The sequence below is a fragment of the Orycteropus afer genome, unplaced genomic scaffold, assembly GCF_000298275.1.
Source record: "Orycteropus afer afer isolate SDZICR_OR568_19922 unplaced genomic scaffold, OryAfe1.0 scaffold00184, whole genome shotgun sequence".
Classification (NCBI taxonomy): Eukaryota; Metazoa; Chordata; class Mammalia; order Tubulidentata; family Orycteropodidae; genus Orycteropus; species Orycteropus afer.
The window spans coordinates 5,957,919-5,969,502 of NW_006921771.1; the positions used below are offsets into that span (position 1 = coordinate 5,957,919).

At 38.9% G+C, this 11,584-nt stretch overlaps 1 protein-coding gene across 1 annotated transcript in view; it reads left to right on the forward strand.

Moving 5' to 3' along the window:
* The first annotated feature begins 10,633 nt into the window (after positions 1 to 10,633).
* The window catches only part of LOC103202551 (ras-related protein R-Ras2-like), a 4,300-nt gene continuing 3,349 nt past the window's right edge, over positions 10,634 to 11,584 (forward strand). The window contains 1 exon segment of the mRNA XM_042781858.1: positions 10,634 to 10,734. Within this exon segment, the coding sequence (XP_042637792.1) occupies positions 10,634 to 10,734 (101 nt within the window).

Below are 11,584 nucleotides of genomic sequence, written 5' to 3' on the forward strand. Positions count from 1 at the left end.
TATACAAAAGTGGATTGGACACCAACTAGTGGAAAAAACCTAAACGAAAACAGTGAGTACAGACATGGTTGGAGCAGTGGACCCTCAGCTACTCTGATGGAACCAAAAGCCTGAATATTTTGAAGTGGTGTTGGGAATTGACCTAAAGATCAGCCCTGGTTGGCAAGGACTGCAGGGACAACTGCACTGATAGCCGATGACAAGCAACAGAAACAGCAATGAGGGAGACAACCTGAGCTGTGGACTTTCAGCTGTCTGGAGGGAGCAGCAATTTTGAATGTTTACAAGCAGCAACCATTTTGGATATTTAAAGTGACAGAGGGTTCAGCCATTTTGAATGTTTACAAGTAGAAGCCATTTGGGATATTTAAAATGACAGATGGGATACTTAAAGTGAGAAAGGGAACTCATTTGTAGATTACTGGGGTGGGGAAGAAATGGGAGGGATTAATTTCAGGCTAGTTGAGGGTCACACACTGTTGTGGGTATGGGGAGGAATGATATCGAAAGAGGCCAGGACCACCATGATAACATTAGGAAAAGGGAGGACACCAAATTCTATACATAATATATAGATGACAGATGCTAATACCAACCAGTATATCCACAATACTGCATTACCATTAACACCAAACACCAGGCTATAGATAAATGCATAAACATCTGAGAAGATCAGATGGGGTCAGTGAACAGAAGTATACCCTACACCAAGGACAGATTCAGCAGAAGCTAAACTTGCACAGATACCAGTAACACAAAATAACCATAATCCTTACAGAAACAACAGAAGACAGGCACAGAGTAATCCCTCACAGACAGCCAGACACTGTGGGAGAGAGATCCAATGAATCTACTGACTCAGGATCATAGTATTGGGGGACACCAGACTCAATTTGCACAACAAAATACATAAAGGCCTTGTTCCTCACCCTACGTTGGTGAGTAGTGACTGGGGTCTTAAAAGCTTTCGCAGCTATCTAAGAAGCAACTAATGGTCTCCTGTCATTAGAAGCAAAGAAGAATGCAAAAAAAAAAAAAAAAAAAAACAAGGACATTTGGAAGCCATCAGCCCAAGGACATGATGGCCCTTGAGACAAGAAGAACTAGATGGTGCCCAGCTACCAATGCCAACTACTCAGGAAAGGATGAAATCTAGAGATCATGGATAGAGTGGGAGGAAAAACATGGAACAAATCCAAAAAGTCAATAATGACCAGATTTACTGGTCACATGGAGTCTGGTGAGACCCCCCCAACACTATGGCCCTGGGATACATTCTGGGCCTGGAATAAAGCACTCTCCCAGGGGCTGGCTCTCAGCCCAACAGTAAACAAAATGCACATGCCGACCACTCAACCCAGGGTGACGCACCCACATACTTTGTGGGAATGCATCCCTTAGAGCAATCAACCACGGGGCACCAGAGGGGCAACATTCACATGGAGGAAATGCAGAACACACAGGAGTGCATAACTATGAGGCACATGGCGGGAAGGGTTACTGGGCAGGGAGGGCAGGACACTAGGTTAGGGTTGGGGATGGTAAATGGGGAGTGAATCTAAACATACACGTAATTTTTAAAAAATAAAAAATAAAGCGACTGAGGGCACAGCCATTTTGAAACTTTACAAGCAGTGGCCATTTTGGATTTTAAAGTGACAGTGTTCTCATTAAGATTCTAGTGACCTAAAAATAGGTTCCATTTGCCAAGGACAACAGGGACATATGGGAGTCTGATAATGGGAAAGGAGACAGGTGGTGAGTGTATAAGTACTGTCAACTAGTGAATAGAGGAGCACAGAACAGTACCCTGCTTACGTAGATAACATACAAAGAAAACAAAAATCATGGGCAAGTCACTACAATATATAATTACCAATTAAATATAAACACAAAACTGTCACAATGCTTCAGAGACAACAGAGCATCGCAGTCCACACAAAGAACCAAAATAAAGCAGAAGAAGCAAGTGACCAGGATGCAGACCCAAAATACATCCCTGAGGAAGATACAGTATTGGAACTCCCTGATAAGGAATTCAAAAGAATTATATTTAGGTACCTTCAATGAACTGAGAGACAGATCATGGAAAACACCAACAAAATTGAGGAAAACACATAGAAAATCCTAGAACAATTCCAAAAGATAATACAAGAACAAAATGACAAAATAAATGGAAAATTAGAAATGATACAAAATCTACAGACAGAAATCCAGAAGATTAATACTAAATTTTCAGAAATAGATAACACATTGAACAGGCAAAGGAGTAGAATTGAATCAATGGAAGACACAATAGTGAGATTGAAGACAAATACCTCAATACTTCTTTGGAAAGGGATCAATCAGAAAAAAGATCAGAACAAAATGAAGAAAGCCTAAGGTTCATGTGGGATACCATCAAAAGGAATAACTTACATGTCATCGGAATTCCAGAACAGGAAGAGACAAATAAAACCACAGACAAAATTGTCAAAGATTTGTTGGAAGAGAATTTTCCTGGTATGGTGAAAGATGAGAAGATATTCATTCAAGAAGCCTAACGAAGCCCAAACATGATAGACCCCAAAAGAAAATCACCAAGACATATCATCATCAAACTCACCAAAACCAAAGACAAAGAAAGAATCCTGACAGCAGCATGGGAAAAATAGAAAGGTACCTATAAGGAGCAATCAATAAGACTAAGCTCAGATTTCTTAGCAGAAACCATGCAGGCAAGAAGACAATGGGATGGTATATATAAAGCCCTGAAAGAGAAAATTTCCAACCAAGAATTACACACCCAGCAAAATTGTCCTTCAAATATGATGGTGAAATTAGGACATTTCCAGATAAGCTGAAATTAAAGGAATTTGTTTAAACCCAACCAACCTTACAAGGGATGCTAAAAGGAGTACTTTGGACAGAGAACCAACAACAGGAAACAATAACTGACCATTAACACACATAATGACATAACCCAGAAACCAACCCAGTTATAGAAGTATACAAAGTAAAGATGCCTATAAGATTGAAAACAGGGAACCAAAGATATCAATTGACAAACAAAGACAACTACAAACCAAACAGAGGGAGAAAAAAAAAAAACTGAACTTCTAAATTGTAGGGAAGTCAAGACAACTACAAGATAGAACAGACTGTTCTAAACTTGGGAAGAAAACTATAAATCACAGGTAATCTCAAAGAAAAATGATAAACCTTCACATCAAAATGAAAAAGAGGACCAGCACAGATATTTAGCACAAATACTAAAACAATAGCAACAAAGGAAGTAATAACATAATTCATAAATAAAAAATTTTCTGAGCTCAGCAGAGAAAATTAAAGGGAACAAAGAAATCAACACCATGAAAAAGCACATAAAAAAATGACAGCAACAAATTCATACTTTTTGATAATTACATATCTGGCAAGGGACTTATCTCTAAGATTTATAGAAAACTCCAAAGCCTCAACAGCAAAGGGATTAACAATCCAATTGACAAATGGGCAGAAGACATGAATAGACACTTCACCAAGGAGGATATTCAGGCAGCCAGCAAATACATGAAGAGATACTCACAGTCATTGACCATTAGAGAGATAAAAATCAAAACAACAATGAGATACCATCTCACCCCAGCACTGATGGAAAGGTTCAACAAGACAGAAAATAACAAAAGCTGGCAGGGATATGGAGAGATTGGGACTCTCGTATGCTGCTGGTGGGACTGTGGAGTGATACAACCGCTGTGGAAAGCAGTATGGTGATTCCTTAGAAAGCTGAAATTGGAGATACCATTTGATCCAGCAAACCCATTACTAGGTATATATCCTAGAGAGGTGAGAGCCAGGATAGGAACAGATATATGCACACCCATGTTCATCACAGCACTATTTACAATAGCAAAAAGATGGAAACAATCTAGATGCCCATCAACAGAAGAATGGTTATCCAAACTATGGTACATACACACAATGGAATACTATGCAACCCTAAAGAATAATGTAGAGTCAACAAAACACCATATAACATGGATGAACTTGTAGGACATTATGCGGAGGGAAATAAGTCAGTCACAGAAGGACAAATACAGTATTAGTTCATTGTTGTGGAGGGTCAAGGAAAGGTTTATATATGGAAGGAAACTTTCTTTGTTGGTTGCCACAGTGTGAGGGGAGGGGAGGGAACACTGAAAAAAGAAAAATGCTTTGACATGTGTCACTTCAGTTTTGTGTATTTTACTGTACATAAATTATATTTCAATAAAATGTATTAAAAATAAAAAAAGAAAAGAAAAACTGCCATTTCATAGGTTTTTATTTTTTTAAAAAATCTATTCTTATGACTTATGGGCCAAACAAAATTCTTTGTCTGGGTTTATAATACCATTTACACAGCTTCTTCTTATAAAAATACACTTCTTGAACCCATTTCTAATCTTGCACAAATTCTATTCCATTAAAAATACATTTAAAAAATCAATAAATGTGTTAAAGTATGAGCAGTAAATAAGGCCTCTGAAATGATTTGGCTTTTCCCGGAAGCTAGATGGTATTGCCTTTTGCTGGAGAGAAGGCAAAAATGAGGTTTTAACTATTAAATTTTGCTCAAGAGTGGGCTCAAGAATCCATCCCAAAGACAGATAAGAAATCAGAGATGATCCCAAAAGTTTTACTGAGTTTAAATTATGTCTTAAATGTTCTGGATCCTAAATCTCTATCACAAGTCCCAGGGTGGTGCAGATCTGCACACTCAACTACTAGCCAAAACACAGGCAGTTGAAAATTGCCCAGAGACACTTGGGAACACAGGACTAGTGATCTTCTGAAAGGTCGCTTGCCTGGAAATTTTAAGGAGCAGTTCTGCTCTGCATACATGGGGTTGCCATGAACTGACACTAAAAACAACTAAGCTCTATAATGTTGTATTGTTAGGTGCCATCAAGTTGGCTCCAACTCATAGCAACTCGTGTACAACAGAATGAGACACAGCCCAGTTGTGTGTCATCCTCACAATCCTTCCTATACCTGAGCCTATCATTGCAGCTGCTGTGTCAATCCATCTCAGTGAGTGTCTTCCCCTTTTTCACTGACCTTCCACTTTATCAGGCATGATATCCTTCACCAGGGAATGGTCTTTTCTGACAACATGACCAAAGTAGGTGAGACGAAGTCTGGCTATTCTCACTTGCAAGGACCATGCAAGCTGCACTTCTTCAAGGCCAGATTTGTTAGTACTTCTGCCAGTCCACGGTACTTTCAGTTTTCTTCACCAACACCACAACTCAAAAGCATCAATGCATCAACTCTTCTTTCTCAACTCTCACAACTTACTGCCATTGAGTCAGATCCAATTCATAGTGACCCCTCCTTGGGTTTCCAAGGTGGTATCACTGCAGAAGTAGATGTCCCAACCTTCCTTCCGAGGAGTGGCTGGTGGGTTTGAACCACCAGCCTTCTGGTTAATAGTCAAATGCCTTAGGCACTAGGCCACCAGAGCTCCTCCTCTTCTTTGGTCGTCCTTATTTGTTGTCCAGCTTTTGCATACATATAAGGCAAGTGAAAAGATCACGGCTTAGGTGGGGTACCCCTTAGTCTTCAAAGAGACGTCTTTGCTCTGCAGCACTTAAAGAGGTCTTTTGCAGCAGATTTGCCCAGTGCAATATGATATCCTATGTCTTGACTGCTGCTTTCATTGGTGTTGTTTCTGGATCCAAGTAATGTGAAATTTTTGACAACTTCAATCTTTTATCCATTTATAGGGATGCTGCTTATTGGTCCAGTTGTGAGGATTTTTGTTTTCTTCATATTGAGGTGTAATCCATAAAGAAGACTGTAGTCTTTAATCTTCATCAGTAAGTGCCTCAAGTCTTTAGTTTCAGCAGACAATGTTGTGTCATCTGCATATCACAGGTTATTAATGAGTCTTCCTCCAATCCTGATGCCATGTTTTTCTTCATATAGTCCATCTTCTCATATTATTTCCTCAGCATACAGATTGAATGAGTATGGTCAAAGGATACAACCCTGATACACTACCTTCCTGATTTTAAACCATTCAGAATCCCCTTTTTCTGTTTGAATGACAGCCTCCTCGTATATGTACAGGTTTTTCATAAGTAAAATTAAGTGTTCTGGAATTCCCATTCTTCTCAATGTTATCCATAATTTGTTATATCCACACAATCAAATGCTTTTGCATAGTTAATAAAGCACAGGTAAACATCTTTCTGGTATTCTTTGCTTTGAGCCAAGATCCATATGACATCAGCAATGATGTCCCTCATTCCACATCCTCTTCTGAATCCAGCCTGCCTTGCTGGAAGTTACCTATCAATATACAGTTGCAACTATTTTTTAATTATCTTCAGCAAGATTATACTTGCATGTGATATTAATGATATTGTTTGATAATTTCCATATTCTGTTGGATCACCTTTTTTTGGAATGGGCACATTTGGAATTACTCTTCCAGTCAGTTGGCCAGGTAGCTGTCTTCCAAATTTCTTGGCATAGATGAGCAAGTGTCTCCAGCATTTGTTGAAGCATCTCAATGGGTATTCTGTCAATTCCTGGAACCTTGTTTTTTGCCAATTCCTTCAGTGCAGCTTCTACTTCTTCCTTCAATATCATTGATTCTTGATCATATGCCACCTCCTGCAGTAGATGAACATCAACCAGTACTTTTTGTACAGTGACTGTGTGTATTCCTTCCATCTTCTTTTGATGCTTCCTGCATCATTTAATATTTCACTCAGAGGTTCTTTTGGTATTGCAACTCAAGGCTTGAATTTTTTCTTCAGTTCTTTCAGCTTGAGAAATGCCAATGCACATTCTCCCCTTTTGGTTTTCTAACTCCAGGTCTTTGCACATTTCATCATAATACTTATTTTGTTTTCTCAAACTGCTCTTTAAAATCTTCTGTTCATCTCTTTTTATTCTGTGCTTTCTTCCATTTGCTTTAGCGATTCTCCGCTCAAGGGCAAGGTTCAGAGTCTCTTCTGTCATCCACTTTGGTGATCTCTTCTTTTCTTGTCTTTTTAGTGATCTCTTGCTTTCTTCATGGATAATGTTCTTGATATCTTCCCATAATTCATCTGGCTTTTGGTAACTGGTGTTCAATGTGTCAAATCTATTCTTCAGAAGGTGTCTAAATTCAGGTGGGATATAATCAAGGTCACATTTTGGCTTTTATAGACTTCTTTTAATTGTCTTCAGCTTCAACTTGAACTTGCATATGAACAGCTGATGGATACACAGTCATCTCCTGGCCTTGTTTTGGCTACAGATATTGAGTTCCATTGCCTCTCTCCACAGATGTAGTCAAACTGATTCTTGTGTATTCCATCTGGTGAGGTCCACATGTATAGCTGCTGTTTATGTGGAAAAAGTATTTGCAATGAACAAGTCATTAATCTTGTGAAATTCTGTCATATGATCTCCAGAATAATTTCTCTCACCAAAGCCATGTTTTCAAACTACCAGTGATTCTTCTTTGTTTCCAACATTCACATTCCAATCACCAGTAACATTCAATACATCTTGATTGCGTGTTTGGTCTATTTCAGACTGCATAAAACCAAACAAAACTCACTGCCATCAAGTCGATTAGACTTATAGCAATCTTCTTGGGTTTCCAAGGTTGTATTTCTATGGAAGTAAATTGCCCAATTCTCCTTCTGAGGAGTGGCTGGTGGGTTTAAACTGCCAGACTTCTGGTTAGCAGTCAAAATGCCTTAGTCAATATGCCACCAGAGCTCTATAAATCAGTTGTAGTTGTTGTTGCTGTTATGTGCCGTTGACTCTGACCCAACTCATAGCGACCCCTCCTTGGGTTTCCGAGGCAGTACTATAGAAGTAGATTGCCTCATTTTCCTTCTGAGAAGTGGCTGGTGGGTTTGAACCACCAGTCTTCTGGTTAGCAGTTAGGTGCCTTAGGCACTACACTACCAGATCTCTACCATAAATTGGTAAAAATCTCTAATTTCCTGATCTTTGGCTTTAGTGGTTGATGTGTAAATTTGAATAGTAGTAGTACTAACTGATCTTCCTTGGAGGTGTATGAATATTATTCTCTCACTGACAATATTGTACTTCAGGATCAATCTTAAAACATTCTTTGTGACAGTGAATGCAACACCATTCCTCCTCAATTTGTCATTCCCAGTATAGCAGATCATATGATTGTCTGATCAAAACGGTCAAAGAATTAGTTCACTAATGCCTAGGATACTGATCTTTATGTATTCTATTTCATTTTTACAACTTCCAAGTTTCCTAGGTTCATACTTTGTGCATTCCATGTCCCAATTATTAATGGATGTTTGCAGCTGTTTCTTCCCGTTTTGAGTCATGCCCCATCAGAAAATGGAGGTCCCAAAAGCCTTCTCCATCCACATCATTAAAGTGGACTCTACTTTGAGGAGGCAGTTGTTTCCCAGTCATATGTTGATTGCCTTCCAACTTGATGGGCTCATCTTCTGGCACTATATTAAACAATGTTTCAGGACTCTACATAAAGTTTTCCTGTAATATATCAGACAGCGTTTCACTGCTATTCATAAGGTTTTCACTGGCCAATTCTTTGAGAAGTGGATGACTCCTTCCAAGTCTGTCTTAGTCTGGAAGCTCCACTGAAACCTGTCCACCATAAGTGACCCTTCTGGTATTTGAAATACTCACACCATAGCCTCCAGCCTCACAGAAATATGCAAGCCACCACTGTATGTCAAACAGACAGATGAATGGTGGAAGCTCTATAATAGTATACAACATTCCTTAGGTATTAAAGACTTCTGATCATTCATATCCAGCTCCCTACAGATCCTAAACTATGTCAGATCATCAATGACAAATTCATAACTGACCAAGGCTGACTGTTTGCAATGTACAAAAATTTAGGATGTGTGTATTCTTGTTGATGATACTGTTGTTTCAGTTTAGAAAATCAAAGGAAAAATGTAAAGTTTTATTAAGATAAGGAATATAAGTAAAGAGAGAAAACACAAGAGTAGGCAAATTTTGCTGTCATCGAGTCGGGTCTGACTCATAGCAACCCCTCCTTGGATTTCCAAGTCGGTATCACTACGGAAGTAGATTGTCCACTCTTTCTTCTGAGGAGTGGCTAGTGGGCTTTCGGTTAGCAGTCAAATGCCTTAGGCACTACACCACCAGAGTGGTGGTGGGTCCATAAAGACCCAGATAATAAATATTTGAGAACTCAGGGTCCCTAAGGTCTCTGTTGTAAGTATTCAATTCTGTCATTGTAGCATGACAGAAGCCATAGACATTATGTAAAGAAATGGGTGTATCCCTGTCCCAATAAAACTTTATTCACAAAAACATGCCATATTTTGCCCATGAGCTACTGTTTAGTGATTCTTGATTTACTGTAAAATGTTTTCTTTTTATTTCTTGCATTTATACTAATTAAAAGGAACCCTAGCAGCACAAAAGCCAAAGATGAGGAAATTGAAGATTTTTACCAACTTCTGCAGTCTGAAATTGACCAAACATGCAATCAAGATGTTCTGATTATCATTGGTGATTGGAATGCAAAAGTTGGAAACAAAGAAGAATCATTGGTAGTTGGAAATTTGGCCTTGGTGATAGAAATAACGTTGGAGACCACATGATAGAATTTTGCAAGACCAACAACTTATTCATTGCAAATACCTTTTCTCAACAACACAAATTGTGGCTGATACACATGTACTTTGTCAGATTGTGTACACAGGAATCAGATTGACTACATCTGTGGCAAGAAGTGATGGAAAAGCTCCATATCTTCAGCCAAAACAAGGCCAGGAGCTGATAGTGGAATAGACCATCAACTGCTCATCTGCAAGTTCAAGTTGAAGCTGAAGACAATTAAAAGAAGCCTATGAAAGTCAAAATACGGCCAATGACTGTGCCCTCTACTCAGCCATAAGTCCACAGCTCAGGTTGTCTCCCTCCTTGCTGTTTCCCTTCCTAGTCATAGGCTACAAGCACAATCCTCCCTGCAGCCCTGTGTGACCAGGGTTGATCTTTAGGTCAATTCTCAGGTCCCAGCACCACTTGGAAATATTCAGGCTATTGGTCCTGTCAGAGTAGCTGACAGTCCACTGCTCTGACCATCTCCATACTCACTGTTTTTGTTCAGATTTTTCCACTACTTGGTGTGTAATCCACCTCTATACTTCCTTGCAAGTACTTCTATACTTCCTTCCTACCTTGCTTGCCTTCCTTGCAAGGCTCAGTGCTCCTGGATTATCTTCTGTATTTCCATCAATTAGTTTCTCTTTTCTTTGTTGAAAGAGGGTCTGTGTAGCTTGTCTGCCTATTCCTCCATCTTTGATAATACACTTTTTTTTGAGCAGCAACTATTGGCCAAATGATCTGCTAAGTGTAGAGACACCATAATAAACAACAACCTCTTCACTCCTGGAACTTAAGGTCCAGAGGAGCTAGAGGCTAGTGAACAATTATAATGCCAAATGCTCAGTGTAATGATAGAAATAAGTATTATGTTCAGAAGTTAAAAATAAGAGAGTAGAGAGCAGGAGTAAGAGATTAGGTAGGGAAGGCTCCCTAGAATAGAAGATATATGAGCTAGAACTAGAAGATGAGGAGATTTCCAGGAAAATACATGGAAAAGTGAAATTGCATGCAGAAAGCATATCGTTTAGAAGAAGGCAAAAAACTACAGATGACTTTTAAAGAGCCACAAATAGTTCAGTATGGCCAAAAAGTGAGAACAATACAGATGTAATAGAAGTTGAGGCTGGGTATTGGCAGGCTTTACTGTAGAAGGTGCAAAACTCCTAGAAAAAGTTTACATGAAAACATATCCATCTAGTGCATGTACAGTGGGTATATCTTCCCAATAGAGATGAACATTTTAGGATAATATGTAATGTAGTGTTTCTCTAAAGAAATATTGGATCCAGTGACATTTTTAGCTGCCAATTTTTTAACAAAATATACCTAAAAAATTATTTATTGAGCATTTACTGTTAGAGCATATTTTGGGTAATTTCCATGTTATTTATTTCAAACTCTTTCATAGTATCACACTCATTTCAGAGATTAAAAACAAAAAATGTCAGCTCTTAGTGTTGAAGCAATCTACACAAGGCCATCAAGAAACAAAGGGTAGTATAAATAACCATTGAGAAACTAAAGCTTCCACCCAACAGCCATGAGTGAGAATATTTGGGAAGCAAGTCTTCCATCCCCAGTCAACCCCTCCAATGACTACAAACCTATCTGATTTCTTGACTGCTACTTTATGTGTTATTCTAAACCAAAACCACCCAGCTAAGACACTCTTGAATTCCTACCCTCAGAGATATGTGAGATAATACACATGTTGTTTTATGGTGCTAAAAACATAAATGAATTTAAATGATACAGAGGATGTCCTCTGACCAAAATAAAATTAAATTGGAAATCAATGTTGTTGTTGTTGTTGTTGTTATGTGCCGTCAAGTCGGACCCAATTCATAGTGACTTCTCCTTGAGTTTCCGAGGCAGTATCACTATGGAAGTAGACTGCCCCATCTTCCTTCCAAGGAGTGGCTGGTGGGTTTGAACCGCCAGCCTTCTGGTTAGCAGT